Here is an 18,738-nt window from a genome sequence, read left to right on the forward strand (position 1 = left end):
AATATTTCGGAGGTTGGTGCCCGTTTATAACGTTAGATGTATGAAGTGTCTAGGCGATGGGGACTATGAAGCTTTCAATAAAATTAATGAGTTCAGTGTTTATGGTGATACCTTGATAACAAAACTGGAGTGTTGTTGACATGTGCAAAAGAAGATTGAGAAAGCTATGAAGAGACATGAAAGGAAAGTTGCTATCTGAAGGAAAATCTGTCTGGCCGAGGCAGATTGACTGAAACTGAAATAATCTTCGGAGTTATTATGGACTGGCCATTAGACAAACTGCAGCTCTGAATGATTGTATAGCAATAAGAAAAGCTGTATGGGCCACCTACTTTCATAAGTTGTCCACAGATGACCACCCTGTTCACAAACTTTACCCTAAAGGAGCAGATTCTTGGTGTGGTTACCAAAAAGCAAAGGAAAGTGGTCAAATACACCATTATAAGCATTCTCTTCCTGAGCCTGTCATGAATGAAATAAAACCAATTTTTAGAGATCTGAGTGACCCTGTTTTGCTTAGTAAATGTCTCCATGGGGGCACTCAGAATACAAATGAAAGTTTCAACTATTGCACATGGGAAAATTACCCAAGAATGTTTTTGTAGGACTAAATACATTAAAAGTTGGTGTCCTAGGTGCAGGGATATGTTTCAGTGATAGGAAGGTAGGAAGTCCTGAGAAATTTAGGCATAAAATGTGGCTCTAATAGGAAAGATCAACTGCTTGCATGTGACAGACAATGGGTGCATGAAGCTGAAAGATTTGCTCTTCAAGTTACCAAAGAAGCAAGCACTGCTAAAAGGAGTGCCAAGAGGAAGTTTGAAGATGAAGAAATGCTGCAGGATGAAGACTAAGCTTCAGGAATGTTCTGAGGCACAGTTTAATTGGACTCATATCTTCTTTCGCAATTCCTCTCAAGTTGGGTTTTTCAGAATTCAGGTACAAATATTTCCTGAAGTTTACAAAGCATTGTTCTAATTTTTTTCTGTAACTTGCAGTAGTCCATACTTATTGCAGAATCAACTAAATTATAGAAAAAATAACATTTTTGTTAGGAAAAAAATTATAAAAATTAAAATGTAAGATGTGATGTTTTTTATCCATGTAATATACATAATAATACCAGAGAAGGAAAGTTGCTACTCACCATATAGCGGGTGTGTGTGTACTGCTGACAAAGCTTAATGGCCGAAACCTATGAGTGTGTGAATCTTTTTATTGTGCCTATCGCGACTCAGCATCTCCGCTATATGGTGAGTAGCAACTTTCCTTCTCTGGTATTGTTACATTCCATCCTGGATTTTCCATTGTTTAATATACATAATCGGTGGAATTAAATAGGTCTAGTACCTCAGCCATCATGTCATGCATATCTGGTAAAAATTTGGTCTTCTTCAAATGTATGACATTGGATTAAATGGTACCTCAATTTGAGGAAGCATTTTGGGAAAAAAATGGCATCAATTTCTTTGTAATTTTTTTAATAACCCTAAGTGGGTTCAAAAGTATTCAAAATACTTCTAATTTGTTTAGAAAGTGTGCTGCATTACCTGATATCAACAAAAATTCTGTAAAACATACGACGGCAATTGAGAGATATATACCACATGAATTAATAAGTGATGGTACTGATTCCCCATGGTACATAAAACAGACCAGATAGCTGTTGCAGAAGCAAGGAATAAAGCATGCCAAATTTAAAAGAACGCAAAATCTCCAATATTGGCAAAGATTTGCAGAAGTTCAAAATATAGCGTGTACTTCAATGCGAGATGCTTTTAACAATTTCCACAGTGAAACTCTCTCTTGGAATCTGGCAGAAAACCCAGAGAGATTCTGGTCGTACATAAAACACACCAGTGGCAAGGCGCAATAAATACCTTCACTGCACGATAACAAGGGTGAAGTCACTGATGAAAGTGCCACTAAAGCGGAGTTATTAAACACGGTTTTCTGTGAAACTCCTTCACCATAGAAGACAAAGTTAATATTCTTGAATTCCAATCAAGAACAACTGCCAAGATGAGAAACATAGAACTAGATATCCTCAGTGTGACAAAGCCATTTAAATCACTTAATAAAGGCAAGGTCCCTAGTCCAGATTGTATACCAGTCAGGTTCCTTTCAGAGTATGCTGATACAATAGCTCCATATTTAGCAATTATATACAACAGCTTGCTCATAGAAAGATCCATACCTAAAGACTGGAAAATTGCTCAGTTCACACCAATACCCAAAAAGGAAATAGGTGTAATCTGCTGAATTACAGGCCTATATGACTAACGTCGATTTGCAGTAGGGTTTTGGAACATATACTGTGTTCAAACATTATAAATTACCTCGAAGAAAACAATTTATTGACACCCGGTCAGCACAGATTCAGAAAATATTGTTTTTGTGAAACACAAATAGCTCTTTATACTCATGAAGTAATGATTGTTTCGACAGGGGATGTCAAATTGATTCCATATTTTTAGATTTCTAGAAGGCTTTCGACCCCGTTCCTCACAAGCAGTCTTCTAATCAGACTGCATGCCTATGGTATATCACCTCAGTTGTGTGACTGGATTTGTGATGTCCTGTCAGAATGGTCACAGTTCATAGTAATAGACAGAAAGTTATCGAGTAAAATATAAGTAAAAACTGGCATTCCCCAAGGAAGTGCTGTAGACCCTCTATTGTTCGTGATCTATATTAATGATGTAAGAGATAATCTGAGTAGCCCTTTGCAAATGCTGCTGTGATTTACTGTCTTGTAAAGTCATCAGATGATCATAATGAATTGCAAAATGATTTTGATAACGTATCTGTATGTTGTGAAAAGTGGCAGTTGACCCTGAATAAAGAAAAGTGTGAAGTTATTCACATGAGTACTAAAGGAAATGCGCTAAATTTTGATTAGGCGATAAGTCACAGAAATCTGAAGGCTGTAAATTCAACTAAATACTTAGGGATTACAATTACAAATAACCTAAATTGGAACAATCACATAGATAATGTTGTGGGTAGAACAAATCAGAGACTGCAATTAATTGGCAGCAGGTCTACTAAAGAGACTTACTTACACCACACTTGTCCGCCCTATTCTGGAGTATTGCTGTGCAGTGTGGGATCCTCATCAGGTGGGACTGACAGATGACATCGAAAAAGTTCAGAGAAGGGCAGCTTGTTTTATATTATCGCAAAATAGGGGAGATACTGCCACAAACATGATACATGAATTGGAGTGGCAATCATTATAACAAAGGCTTTTTTCGTTGGGATGGGATCTTCTTGTGAAATTTCAGTCACCAGTTTTCTCCTCCAATTGTGAAAACATTCTATTGGCACCCACCTACATAGGGAGAAATGATCATCACAGTAAAATAAGAGAAATCAGGGCCTGCACAGAAAAATCTAAGTGCTCATTTTTCCTGTGTGTCATTCGAGAGTGGAATGGTAGAGAGGCAGCTTTATGTTGGTTCTTTGAGCCCTGTGCCAGGCACTTGATTGTGAATAACAGAGTAATCGCGTAGATGTATATGTAGACCATGAAACACAGATCTGATTATTGGAAGAGAGTAGTATGGTATGGTAAGTAACTCTTCACTTTGTTTCCAACAACAGATAATGATGCTGAAAGAATCTTGCATTAAGGTTGCTTACTAGCTCCTGTTGAATATTGGGATGATTGTGCGGTGTGCAAGCCACAGTTTTGTGATGTTTGGTTGGACCTGTTGCTAATAGTCAAAGCTGAATTATGTCCAAGGACGGTGCCGACATTTTAGGTGATAATGTGCATCCTGTAGTACTGATAATAGGCACTTCAGTAGAACATTTTTAATAAAAGTGTCCCAATCTGGTTGTTGATAAACATTCTGATGAACTGTAGCAGTTTGTCCATCTTACCCCATGATTAAAATTACCTGAAGTCTGTGATTGGTTTTAAACTAGGAAAGTTGGATTCAAATTTTATAGCCTGTTTTATGATGGAATTAAAAAATTCAAACATTAATGATTTTCATTAAACTTCGGTTCACAGCTGTGACAAAATGTTTAAATGATTGCATATTGCCTGCAACTGTCTTTGTTGTATGATTTTATAATTTCAGCCCAATACTTCATTCGCTAATTTTTGACTGATGTATTCTGTACAAATGTGTAGATGCTTGAAAATAGTCTATGGTTAAAACTGTACAGTAGTACAAAAAAAAGTTAAATTGACAGTGCAGGAAGAATGCAACCATCTACAAAAGTCAGAAGTTGGTAAGCAATAGGTTAAAGGTTGTGCAGTACCATTCTGAGTTTTCCATAGTTTTTTGAACCATTCATGCATATTCACTGTCCATGGTTACTCAGGTATGGCTATGCAGTGTGGCTAAGTTGCGATAGAGGTTGCAGAAAGTGTGAAATTGTGACCCCTTCAAGTTTGAAAGGTTACCTAACTTTGCATTTCATTGTTGCCTCACCAGAACAGAGATGTTAAAACCAGAGAAGTAATGAGGACTGTTTGAACAGGCATTGGTGCTCACCAAGCCAAATGGCAAGCCCTACTATGTTGATCATAAATGGCCATCAACTCTTGGCAACTTGCAAACACACAAAAAAGGCTCATAAAGTATATGTTGTAAATAAACGACAGCGAGTGTTAGTTTCTTTAAAATATAGAAACTTTCACTTGGTCTCCTTGCAACGACATGGAAGGGAAGCTAGCTAGCGCATTTTGATGTTGGTCTACACTTGGCCGGTAAAGTCATCATAAGGGCAGCTAGATTACCTTTATGTGATGAATGATGGAAAACAGATATAGTAATTACATAATATCAAGGAATATACATCAATATATTGATATCATGGTGATCTTTCTTTAGCTTAAGAAGTGCCACAATGTGCTGTAGCTGTCTTAATCCTTGGACTTCATCTTACACTACTATCTTCCATGCCATTCACTTTCTTGCTTTCTTTTGGACGGACAGCCTAGTGTTTGGTGATCTTGAGGTTTTATAGAAGTATCAAATCGAAGTACAATTTTTTAAGTGGTATACTGTGAAACTTCTGAGATAATAATTAAGTTGCTTGTTTGTAGTGTTGCATGAACAATCAAGTGCTACCATTTTTGAGAAAATAAGATAAAACTGAATTATGAGCTGGAATAACTTACTTCCTTTAACAGGGTTTGCACACAAGTGTAGAATGAGATGGAATTGACATTAAATGGTTTTTACCCTTTGTTTTTCAGAGTTAGAAAATGGTTTTCAGAATTTAGGGATGCCTCTACATCACCAAATGTAACAATTCTCAGTTCTGTATTTAATATGCAGCTATTCAATGTAAACAAGTTTGCTGCTGTTGCAAAACTAATCGTGTCTTACATGAAGATTTGGATTTGGTAAAACATTCCACTCAATGGATGTTACATCTGTTAACTGTGAGCAAAAAAGTATTGAAAGAATATTTCTCAAAAGTGTTTATATTTGCTTAAGTATTTTGCTTATTTCACACAATTAATGATATTATCAAACTATGTGTTGAAGGACTGATAGCACTGTATTCCTTACCCCCATCCTTCTGACCCCACAATTGCTTGCAATTTTAAGCTAATGTGGAAGAAGTACTGAGACAACATACTTCTTTAGTTTTTGTCTGTCAATCAATTCAAACAGAAGAGTAACACTGTTTTGTTGTTGTATGCAATGCTTGATTTGTAAAAAAAAAAAAAAAAAAAAAAAATAATAATAATAATAATAATAATAATACTGTGACCTTCAGAGGGTGTTTTTGAAATTTAGATTTCTTAAAACGTTGTTTTAACACTTTTCTGAGGATTGTGTGGATACATACAACTTTTGTTGTACATCACTTCCATCACATCAGAAGTTCTAGCGTACCACATTCAAAATCTGTAGTTCTGATATTTTTCTCGTCAGATGTACCAGTACAGTGTACGAGTGCATACAATCACAAATCGAGCACTGATTGTATATATTATAAAATATAATAGAGTAACATGGAATTATTTCACCTTTTTTCAGGTGGTTATGGGTCAGTATTGCTAAATAAAATGCGTCAAGTGGAGAGCTGTGATTTTTCTACTCCTGTAATAGAATTTCCACTGACTCTTGGACGGGATTTCTGCGGTACTGTGGAATATAAAGGCTTAGGCGTTCGTCATCTGAGTATCGGAGATGAAGTATGGGGTGTACTACCACCACATAGGCAAGGAAGCCATGCTCAGAGGATTGTTGCCCCAAGTTCTTTGGTATCAAGTACACTGTAACATAATGATGCTAATGAAAGAATAAGAATGTAACCTTATGTATAAGTGTTGTGTGATAATATTAATGTGTGTTCTTTTCTAAACTTTACCAAAATATATATCTTTGAACTGTGAATCTATTGAATTATCAGCTCAGCAGGAAAACTGAAAAGTATGATCAGGCTTATCACTGAGAAAAATCACACGTTGCGCTGAAGTTATTGTCAAATTTTTCAGAAAAGTATTGGTTCAGTAAGCTGTTAATTTAGATATGGATTTTCTATCTATTGTTTCAGACTTTTATGCAGTCATAAACCAGGATTTTGGCTAAATTTTGTTTCATCAAGTTCAGAAACAGATTGCATAATTTATGAACAGTGGATATGCTTTATGAACCAATAGAACAGCACATGCTGATCATCTATAATTTTCTTATTAGAAAATATGTTTTGCTTATTCAACATTAGGTTGTATTGCAAATATAGTAATTTAAACAATGGAAAGTCCAGGTTGGAATATCAACAGTATTATGAAAAGGATAGATTAGTACTCACCTAGATTACTACTCACCCTATAGATGACAAGTTGAGCTGCAGACAAGCACAATGAAAAGAATGTTACACATTGAACTTTTGGCCAACACTTTCTTCAGAAAAGAAAATGCAAATACATTCACACAAGCAAGCAGACTCACGCACACGTGACCACTGTGTCCAACGGCTGTGCCCAACATTTCAAAGTTAATTAAAAATTTATTTAATAGTCACAAAGATCAGTTGAGATGAGACTGTTACTTTGCTCAGCTTTAAATGTGTTATGAGTTGTTCATAGCACCATACAATTTTTCGGCAGTTTTGGGCAATTGGACATGGAAAACTGACGCTCAATAGAAAGATATGATTAATGGTTTTACTATCATTCATATGTTAGGTACACTTTAGGTGTAGTTTTCCCCTCACCATTGTTGTAACTTGTTGTCTACACTGCTGCCTAACGTATCATTTTCATACACAGCCACGTTACCACCAAATATTTCACGAGAGTTTTGGATACAATGAAAAAAGTAAAGATAATCATGGACTTTGTAGTTGAAGTGTTGAGTAGTGAGCAGGTTCATAAATAACATAAAAAATAACTTTCTACTAAATTTTGAGCTTGCAACCATGTGGGTTTCAACTCTTCCAGTGATATTTTGGCCATGTATCCACTGCCCATCCGTGTAGTGAGCCAAGATAATGATATCATATACCAAGAGCAGCCTTTTATGATCTGCTACAGTGACACTGAGTGGTGAAGTGGTATATCTTGTAGATGCTTGTTCTGTAGCAGGTTGAGAAAGTGCTCCTTCTTTATTTACTTGATGTGGCAGCAACACTCTGGCAACTTCTCTGCAATTTAATTATATTGAGCATCCGATTCCATGTGGTTTATTGAATGTACCACTAATCAAATATCCTTAATTCCCTTTAAACAATGAAATGAAAGCTAAAATCCTGATGTTGTTTTAGTTTATAAAGTGGCCCATATCTGTACAACATTCTGCCACTGCTGATTTGTCTGGTTATTGCAAGAAGGTGTACCATTGGTGTTCAGTGTGCTTCGCAGGAACAGTTTATATTATTTGGCCAATATCAGTATATGAACTGCCATAACTTCTATAAGGTACACACCTTTAGAAGGAATGAGTCATTCATCAGACAGCTGATCAGCATTGTAGTCTTCATAGGAGGGCAGGAAGTATCATCGTCATCTTCCGGTGTATGTAACTTGATTTCACATGAAATGCAGTGCAAATCTGATTCTGGGAACATCCATTCATTTCTAAGGTTTGCTTGCTCATCCTGTAGACTTGATAATTCACACAGTGAACAGTTTTTTTAAATATATGTGTTAAAACTATTAAAATTTAAAATTTGAAAAAAAAGCTATTTAATGTATGAATTTCAAGCAATCATGTATAACTATTTCAGCTGTGGCTGCCCCAGTTCTAAAATTATCTGTCACCGTGTAGTGTGTGGGGTCTCCTTACCTAAGACACTCTGTGTCTTATGTACCAAAATTTTCAGGGCACTAGTAGTTTGTGAAGGGAATGGGAACTGCTGGCATTTAAATATAGATTTTTGTGTGTGGGTTTGCAATTTATTGCATTTGTTACTGTATTTTAAACTTTATAATGAACAAGAATGTCCAAAAACTGGAGGTGCCCATCTTTTCTTATTTCCATTGTGAATTGAATAGGTGCATGGATGGAATTAAGTGCTGCAAAAATTGTTTTAGTTTTATGGCAACATCCTTTCTTAGAGCCAACAAACAAAGAGCACACGCATAGTGTTTCGGCTGACTGGGACAATGAGTATTTCAAGCAACAATTTCTGTGTTGTTCATGTGCCCATCATCCACTCAACACGAGAAGGGCTTGGCAGGAAGCAGCAGGTATATGAGATAGGAATGCGAGAGGGAGAGGCAGCGAGAGCATTGAATAAGAATGAGACACATGGACATTGAAACCTGAGAGTTTGTCCAGCATATGAGGTCAATAATATAAGGGAGTGGATTGGGAGGAATTGATAGAAGAGGGGAAGGAGTAACTATGGAGAAGAAGATGTGGGTGCAAGTGGTTAGCTGAGATAGATGCCAGGAGGATTAGGGGAACAAAGTATGTGTTTCAAGGATAACTCCCATCTATGTAGTTCAGAGTAATTGGTACTGTGGGGGAAGAATCCAGATGACATGGATAGTGAAGCAGCCATTGAAATCTAGCATGTTGTACTCAGCAGTGTATTCTGCTGCTGGGTGGTCAACTCTGTTATTCCGTCAGAGGCCAGGTCGCCTGTGAAAGCAGCCATGTTTTATGCCAGCTATGCTTTAGTTTATTATGCACACCATTTTATGTGGGCATGACCACCAACTGTCCACGCAAAAGAATGGCCACCGGCAAACTGTGGTCAAGAACAGATTTGACCACTTAGTGGCACAACACACTGCTGAACAGAACATGGTCAATTTCAGTACCTTCTTCACAACCCATACCATTTGGAGCCTTCTGTCCACAACCATATTTACTGAACTACGTAGATGAGAGTTATTTTTGCAACACATATGTCATTCTCGTAATCCTATGGCCCTCAGTCTCTGCTGACCCTCTTCCCCACATTCTCCCCTTCCTCTGTTCTGCCACTCCTTCCCACTCCACTGTCTCACATCATTTGTCATTGTGCGTTTCACGAACTCATTGGTTCCAGTGTCTCTGTGTCTCATTCCTTCCTCAAGCACTTGCTGCCTTTCTCCGAGCCGTCAACCACATTTCATCAGTCGTCCCTCCTGCTCCTGGCCTCATTTTTTCCCTCACCCACCCACAGGGTCATTTTAGTTCCCAAGTGAAACAAGCCAGCGTTTGAAGTGCTGACCTAAGAGCAGCTGCCACAGCTGTAAGATTTCTATACAGAATTTATTACAATTAGTAACAGCTACTTGGCTTGCCATATTGAGAGGGGTGACAAAGTCAAAGATTTATATGCAGTGTGTGTCACAATTACCAGCAAAAACTGACACAGGTGAAAATGTAAGATGGAAAAGGGAGGAGGAGTGATACCCACATGATAAGTGAAACAGAGGATGTAGATAATGTACTATGGAAAAATTAGGCTCTATTGTGATAGATACTTGAGACCATGCTTTCAAATGTAGTAAAGTATTGTGATGTAAGTGGTATGTAATGCTTGTCTGTAAGGCACAAGAACTAAGATAGCACTTTTTTGCAAGAAAGACATAGTTTGACTGGAAGCAGCAGCTGTAGTTTTTATTCTCTGATATAATGGGTGCCAACTTTAAGTGCACAGTTCTGATTTGTGCCTCTTTGACATTCATTTAGCAAAATTATTGATGAGTTTCTGATACATATTTTACCACGCCTCAAGAATGATGTTTTCCTGTTCTTCCACAGCCGGTAATTTTCTGGCCAACATGGCATACATCTTCCAAGTGGCTGCTTACGATATTTAATAGAATTCAAGTCTTGGCAGCAAAGCGGATATGGTAATTAACTGAAGCTGTCACCTTGTTGCTTATCAGCCACCTACTGATGATTATGAGGAGGATTGTGTCCTTTCATAAAGGAATCTCCAGCAATCAGCATAATACCAAACAAATATTCATATTAGACTGGTCATATTTGTTTGATACATCAAAGAAATCTTTCAGGCAGCATGCAAGTCTGTAAATCAAATACCTCAGTGTTGGTACGAGGGTTGACTGAAAAGTAATGCCTCCCCTTTCGTAACTCTTCAACATTTGGCAGCATTGGTATGCGGCAGGTTCTGGCTTGTTCCGTAGCCTCATCTCTACATCTCCACTTGGCGGGAAGCCTTAACATTGAACCATTGTTTTGTTACAGTGTAAAGTATGGAATGCTGCACAGACGATCGGTCAGTGCGATTGAAGCAACGTGCAGTCATTGAATTCTTGACAGCAGGAGTTGTCACCCCAAAGGGGATTCATCAGAGAATGAAAGCAGTTTATGGTGATTGTGTGGATGTGAGTACTGTGTGTCATTGGGCGAGTAAGCTTAAAGTTGTTGAGGCGGCAACATCTGACTTGCGTGACAAACAAAGAGCTGGATGTCCATGACAGCAATTACTGAGTTTCACAAGCAAAATGTTGACAGGTTGATTCACAACAATTGTCATATCATTCAGAGAAAAATTGCAAACACAATCGGCATTTCATAAGAATGTGTTGGCCACATTATCGCTTTGCTTGGCTATCGAAAGATCTGTGCACAATGGATGCCCTGGATGCTGACTCCTGAAATGAAAGCGCGCAGGCTTGAAATTTGCCAGAAACTCCTCTCTCGTTATGAGAACGAAGGTGATGCCTTTCTCCATTCAATTGTGACAGGAGATGAAATGTGGGTACTCCATTATGATCCGGCGACAAAATGTCAGTCTATGGAATATTGACACAAAGACTTGGCCCAAAAAAAGAAATTCAAGACGCAACCCTCAGCTGGAAAAATCATGGCCACAGTGTTCTGGGATGCAGATGGTGTTATCCATGTTGATTTCCTTGATCGTAGAACAACAATAAATTCAAAGCGATACATCACAACACTGCGAACTCTGAAACGACGACTAACAAGGATCCAAAAGGAAAAGGGAAATGTTTTCCGGCAGTGTGACAATGCCAAACCACACACTTCGCATACCACCACAGCAGAACTTCAGAGACTGAATCTCACCACCATACTGCACCTTCCATGCAGTCCGGATTTAGCAACATCTGACATCTGACTTCCATTCGTTCCCAAAAATGAAAGACGATCTGCGGGGACATCATTATGCTTCTGATGAAGACGTTGAGATAGCTGTGAGACTATGGTTGCGGAGACAGAGTGTTGACTTCTTCTGTGACGGCTTCACAAAACTTGTTCATAAATATATCCAATTTTGCTGGTGATTATGTGGAAAAGTGAATGTTGGCAGTTAAAGATCACATTCTAAGGATTATTTCTGTGTTTGATGTATTAAAATATTCCCACCCAAACCCACTTAACGAAAGTGGAGGCATTACTTTCCATTCAACCCTCATACCTGCACTTGCTGTTGTTCCTATTAATAGTGGAATGTTTTAGGTACATTTTATCACATTCCTCACACCATGCAGATGTAAATTAATTTATTTTCCAAATTATTAGTTCTCAAAAGTTGACATGGTGAGACTGGTGCCAGGAAGAAATATAGATAAATTCTGTTACACACAATAATTCTCACAGTGAATCTTCGTGGCAGATTAAAGCTGTGTGCTGGACAGAGTCTCAGTTTGTCACCCACTTTTAATCTGCCAGGAAGTTTCATATCAGCACACCCTCTGCTGCAGAGTGAAAGTTTCATTTTGAAATTCTTATGGTGTCAACTTCAAGCTAGAGTACAATTCATTAGTATATAATTGTTGCTATGGTCTTCAGTCTGAAGACTGGTTTGATGCAGCTCTCCAAAGCACTCTATACTGTACAAGCTGCAACCTACATCCATTTGAACCTGCTTTCTGTATTCATCTCTTGGTCTCCCTCCACAATTTTCACCCCCTGCCCCCCCTCTCCCTTCCCGTCACATCCCTTTAACTCTAAACTGATGAGTCCTTTATTTCCGACAATGTTTTCTACCAACCATTCCCTTCCTTAAGTCAAGGTGTGCCAATTGTGTTACCTTCTCATTAGTTATGCAGTCTAATTGTCTAATCTTCAGCAGTCTACTGTAGCACCACATTTCAAAAACTTCTATTCTGTTCTTGTCTGAACAGTTTTATCATCCACATTTCACTTCCGTGCAAGGCTACACTCCAGAAAAATACCTTCAGAAAATACTTCCTATCATTTAAGATTATATTCAATGTAAAGAAATTTCTCTTCTTCAGAAATGATTCTATGGCAGTTGTGTGTACATTTTCTGTCTTCTTCATTTCACCCATTGTCAGTACCCGTGCCTCACTCCCTTCTCAACCACCGCTTCTCTTTCATGTCCTTAGAGCCTTATTACTGCTGTCTGGTTTCTGTGCAACTTGTAAATAACTCTACACTATCTATATTTTATCCCTGCTACCTTCAGATGTTCCAAAAGCGTACTCCATTTAACATTGTCAAAAGCTTTCTCCAAATCTCCAAATGCTATAAAAGTAAACCATTTTCTTAACTTGTCTTCTAAGATAAATAATGAAATGTCGTGTGGCTAGGACCTCTTGTCAGGTAGACTGGTCGCCCGGTGCAAGTCTTTTGAGTTGACACTACTTTGACAACTTGCATGTCGATGGGGATGAGAGGAGAAAATCTCTGACCCAGCCAGGAATCGAACCCGGGCCCGTTTGCCCAGCATTCTGCCGCGCTGACCACTCAGCTATTGAGGCAGATGTCTTCTAAGATAAGTCATAGGACCAATATTGTCTCGTATACCGCTGGTTTTTACTGGAGCACAAACTGTTCTTCCCTGAGCCTGGCTTATTCCTGTTTTCCCATTATTCTGTAAAGTATTCATGTCAGCATTTTGCAACATCGACTTATTAAGCAGATAGTTCAATAATATTCATACCTTTAGACACCTGCTTTCTTTGGAATTGGAATTATTATTGTATTCTTCTTGAAGTCTGAGGGTATTTCTCCTGTCTTGTACACCTTGCACACCCAATAAAATAGTTTAGTCATGGCTAGCTGTTCCAAGGATATCAGTAGTTCTGAGGGAATGTCATCTCCTCCAGAGACCTTGTTTCAACTTAAGTCTTTCAGTGCTCTATCAAATTCTTCTCGCAGTATTATATTCCTTATCTCATCATCATCTCCTTCCTCTTCCCTTTTTATAATATTGCCATCACGTTCATTTCCTTTGTGTAGCCACTCTATATTCCTTCCGCCTTTCAGCTTTCCCTTCTTTGCTTAGTCCTGGTTTTTCATCTGAGCTGTTGATAATCATATAGCTGCTTCTCTTTCCTCCAAAGGCCTCTTTAATTTATCTATAGGCAGTATCTATTATTCCCCAATATTTAATGTGTACACTGAGCAAGCAGTAAAGTACACCAAAGAAAAATTTGGAGAATGAATTAAAATTTTGGGAGAAGAAATAAAAACTTTGAGCTTTGCCTATGGCATTGTGATTCTGTCAGAGACAGTAAAGGACTTGGAAGTGTGATTGAATAGAATGGACAGTGTCTTGAAAGGAGGAGGTAAGATGAACATTAACAAAAGCAAAACAATAGTGATGTACTGTAGCTGAATTAAGTCAGGTGAAGAGGGATTTAGATTAAGAAATAGGAAACTAAAATAGTTTTGCTATTTGGCCAGTAAAGTAATTGATGATGGCTGGGGTAGAGAGAAATGCAATTGTAGGCAGTTGATGTTGATACTGTGTGTCCTGTAGCTATTTGCAAAATGAACTTTAGTGGAATAATGTTACAGGAATGTTGTGTTGCTGTCCATTGTGATCATAGTTTGTCTAAAAGTGACAGGATGCATGCTCTGAGCTGCAAAAAGCAAAAACAAATGCAGTGCAGGAATAGAATATTGTGTAGATGCTGAAGAAATATAAGATCATAAAGTTTACAACAATATTTCTTATAAATGTGTGTTATTGTCTAGCAAGGAGAGGTCCTACCTGGTGCTGGGGTCTACTTTTTGAAACTATCTGTATAGTGATGAAGGATAAGGTCACTGCAATGATTCACCTTGTTTATGAGTAATTAACGAAAAAATTTCCATATTTATATTCTCTGTAGTTTTAATAAGGAATGCTATACATACTGGTTGCGTAGCATAGTGGTTAACATACAATCCTCACGTTCAAAGGATTATGGGTTCGAATCTTGTTAGGTGCTTTAAAATTTTTTTATTTGTAATTTGGTATCAAAATGACATTCATCAATATTTTTATTCAATTAATTTTTTCAACTTTTTCATTTCTGTTCCTCTGTCATGTCATTTTAATCAATGTATTAATTTTTCCACTTGATCTCATTTTTCCTCCTCTCTTTTTTTTTTTTTTTTTTTTTTTTTTTTTTTTTTTTTTTTTTTTTTTTTTTCACTTGAAATTTTTGTGCATGTGAATTTAATTATTTTGTTTGTTCCTCATAATATTTGAACATTTGAAAATGCTACTCTGTCAGTTAAAAAACAAAACATGAAATAATCTATTTATATTGACTGTGCAATGGTGTCAAAAATATATTTTTCATTGCTGTACGAAAAGTAAATTTTTTTGGGCAGTAATCATTGTACAGATATTTCAAACAGGAATTCTTACTACACTAGAGACAAAATATCACAGATGGAGATTTAATTGAAAAAAGGGAATTATAAGTGAAGTGAAATTGAGCAAAATGAGCAGTACAAATAAGGAATGCAATAACAAGGATGAAAATATAGGATGATGAAAGGGAAGAAATAAGATCAAAGTTAATACATAAAATCAAAGTTAATACATAAAAATAATTAAAATCACATGCCTAAAGATTCCCAGTGGAAAAAGAATGAGGGGAAGAAAAATGAGAGCAAATTTAAAAGTTTATACATGTAAACCAATTAGTAGAATTAAAATAATTATCAAAGTCATTTTGATAAAGATTTACAAATAAAAAAAAATTCAAAGCACCTGATGAGATTCCAACCCACAACCTTTTGCATTTGAGAACTGTACATTAACCATTGTGCTACACAACCAGTCTGCATAACATTCTTCATTAAAGCTGTAGAGCGTTGTGCAAAATTCCGAAATTTTTTTGTCAATTGCTTGTACCCAAGGGCCCATCAAGGTGAATGGTTGAGGGGTGTGATACCTGGGACCTTAATTTAATCATTGCATAGATGGTTTCAAAAAGTCATCCCCACCAAGGGGGATGTCTCCTTGTAAGTGTATAGTGTAAATATAAATGGTTTCAATCTTACTGATGATTCTTCAGAGTAAGTGTAGTGAAACACATTGCAAAATTTGAAAAATTATATTCAAAGATGATGATGTGACTTACCATACGAAAGCGCTGGCAGGTCGATAGAAACACAAACAGACACATACATACACACAAAATTCTAACTTTCGCAACCAATGGTTGCTTCGTCAGGAAAGAGGGAAGGAGAGGGAATGTGGGTTTTAAGGGAGAGGGTAAGGAGTCATTCCAATCCCGGGAGCGGAAAGACTTACCTTAGGGGGAAAAAAGGACAGGTATACACTCGCGTGCGCGCGCGCGCACACACACACACACACACACACACACACACACACACACACACACACACACACATCCATCCGCACATACACAGACACAAGCAGACATTTGTAAAGGCAAAGAGTTTGGGCAGATCTCTGCCCCCTTTCCCCCTAAGGTAAGTCTTTCCGCTCCTGGGATTGGAATGACTCCTTACCGTCTCCCTTAAAACCCACATCCTTTCGTCTTTCCCTCTCCTTCCCTCTTTCCTGACGAAGCAACCATTGGTTGCGAAAGTTAGAATTTTGTGTGTATGTATGTGTCTGTTTGTGTTTCTATCGACCTGCCAGCGCTTTCATATGGTAAGTCACATCATCTTTGTTTTTAAATATATTTTTCCCGCGTGGAATGTTTCCCTATTATATTCATATCAAAAAATTATATTCAACTGCACATGAGACAGACATGGAGATTAATGGTACTAAATTTTGTTCACCCTGATCTGTTGAGCATAGATGTAGTGAATCTGCCCATGTTCTTGAACTTCATAAAGAATATAGCTGTCTTATGCCTTGTGTAGAGTTTTATAGAGTTTTCATTGTGAAAATTTAGCATCAGACTTTTAGCATAACAGCTAGGTCAGTTTCTTTCTTGTGCTGTATGCTGTTTCTTTCTGGATTTTTAGGTGCAGAGGAAACCAAGAAATCTGAACCGTGTTGAGGCAGCGTCATTATTATATACTGGTGTAACTGCATGGTCAGCTCTCAAGATATCAGGAGACTTGTTTCTTTTACCTGCACATGGGAGGAGGGTTTTAGTTCTGGGAGGTTCAGGTGGTGTTGGCACTGTAGCTGTGCAACTGTTAAAAGCATGGGGCACACAGGTAACTATGATTACATATTTTAATAATGCTTTATGTCTTACAATAATATGTTGTTATAGCTACAGTTGCTTTTGTTTTTGGATCATCATTATGCTACTTTTCTGAATACTATAGTAATGGCTATAAGTTATTGGAAAATCTTCAAAACTATGAGAAAGCATGTCATTATTCACTAAAAGCACTCTGATACAGATTTTTGTCAGCTTATTCTACCATATTACATGATAGTGAATTTACATTGAATACCAGTACTTTAGTTACCATTATGCTTCGAGACTCAATATTTCATATTTATGAGCAAATCAAAAGACAAAAATGTAAGACTAATGAAGAGAAAAACATGTAAGTGGAGGAGTTATTTGTCTAGAACCACAGTCAAGAAGGATGTACAGTACATTTAAATATATCAACGAAAAAATTAGTTGTTGACTATAAGCAGTTTTCGACAATATAATGTAATTGGATAGATAAAAAATCTACCTACCATGTCGCGGAAGGAGAACACGTTTATTAAAGATATTGTATGCATGCTTTCAGAGCCATTGGATCCTTCTTCTGATAGAAGAGTTGAAGGGAAAGGAAGAGGGATGAAAAAAAGGACTGGAGAGATTTAGGACAAGGGTTAGAGTTTGGAAAAGTCAGAATCCCGGTTGGGGGAGACTTGCCAGATGGGATGAGAAGGAAAGACTGATTGTTGGGGACTACACAGGATGAGATTTGAAAACCTGAGAGCTTAAAGGTGGAATATAGGATAATATGCAAGACAGAGATTACTGCCAAAACATGACCACAAATTAATAAGGATGAAAAGCTAAGGCATTTATGTGATAGAGGTGGGGCAGGGACAGCAAAAAATAGAGAGGTCAGAAAATGAAAGATGCAGGAAACTAAAATGGAATGAAGAAAGGAATAGTTATGTGAAGAAATGCTGAGACAGAAGAAATTAATGTGAACAAAACATTTCCAACGCCAAACCTGACACTGAACCCTGCCTTGAACAGTTCTGACCTAAAGTCCAACTTGATCCACCACCACTACCTCAAAATCATCCCTTCCAAGCCTTCCTCACATCCAGCATTGCTTCACAACCCTTCCTCAGATCCGTACAACATGACTCTAATCTGTCCTCTGCAGAACTTCATTCCCTAAAAGCTGGTAACTCCATCATTATCCGCCCAGCAGACAAGGGATCTATCTCTGCAAGTGATAGGTGGGAGTATCTAAGTGAAGGTCTTCTCCAGTTGTCTGACACTTTTACAGACAGCATCTACCATCAAGATCCCATCCCTGTGATACAAACTGACTTGCAATCCCTCCTTAAAACCTCAGGCACCTCACAAGGACAAACACCTCAATCTATAGAACTTCATACCCCACCCAAACAACGCACCCCCACCTTTTACCTTATTGCTAAGATCCAGAAACGCAATCGTCATGACGTCCTGTAGCTGCCGGCTTTGAAGCACCCACCAAATGTATATCTGCCTTAGCTGAGGAACACCTGAAAACTATAGTAGGAAGACTTCCCTCCTATGTTAAAGACATCAACCATTCCTTAGATCATCTGAAATCCATGCCCATCTCATTCACAACACACACTTTGTTGTCACCATTGAGGCACCTCCCTCTTCCCCCAGGGGCTCGCCACTCTGTGGCGGGTTCGTGCTTGGGTACCATGGGCCCCCAGCCTTTCCTTTTCTGTGTTGCATGTCTATCGTCTTGCTATTCTTTTTCCTCTCTCTTGGGGAACGTGTCTGGGATGTTTTTGGGAATGTGTTCTGCATTTTCAGTAGCAGACATCACAACAGTCTCTCCACTGTTTTTCATTCCTTTTTCTCTTTTTTTGTTCCCCTTCTCCTATTCTTCCTCCACTTCAGTGTTCGAGGTTCCTCTTCCTCCCTGTGTGCTCCTGAAGCCCGGGCCATGTGTCTTGTCACGTAAC

General features: G+C 37.9%; 1 protein-coding gene across 1 annotated transcript in view; it reads left to right on the forward strand.

The window, feature by feature from the left end:
• Nucleotides 1-18,738, forward strand: part of LOC124788054 (reticulon-4-interacting protein 1 homolog, mitochondrial) — a 92,987-nt gene that overhangs the window by 52,839 nt on the left and 21,410 nt on the right. The window contains exons 2-3 of the mRNA XM_047255130.1: nt 6,012-6,238; nt 16,599-16,796. Coding sequence (XP_047111086.1) covers nt 6,012-6,238; nt 16,599-16,796 — 425 coding nt within the window. The remainder of the gene's footprint in view (nt 1-6,011; nt 6,239-16,598; nt 16,797-18,738) is intronic.

Source organism: Schistocerca piceifrons, chromosome 3 (genome assembly GCF_021461385.2).
Source record: "Schistocerca piceifrons isolate TAMUIC-IGC-003096 chromosome 3, iqSchPice1.1, whole genome shotgun sequence".
Classification (NCBI taxonomy): Eukaryota; Metazoa; Arthropoda; class Insecta; order Orthoptera; family Acrididae; genus Schistocerca; species Schistocerca piceifrons.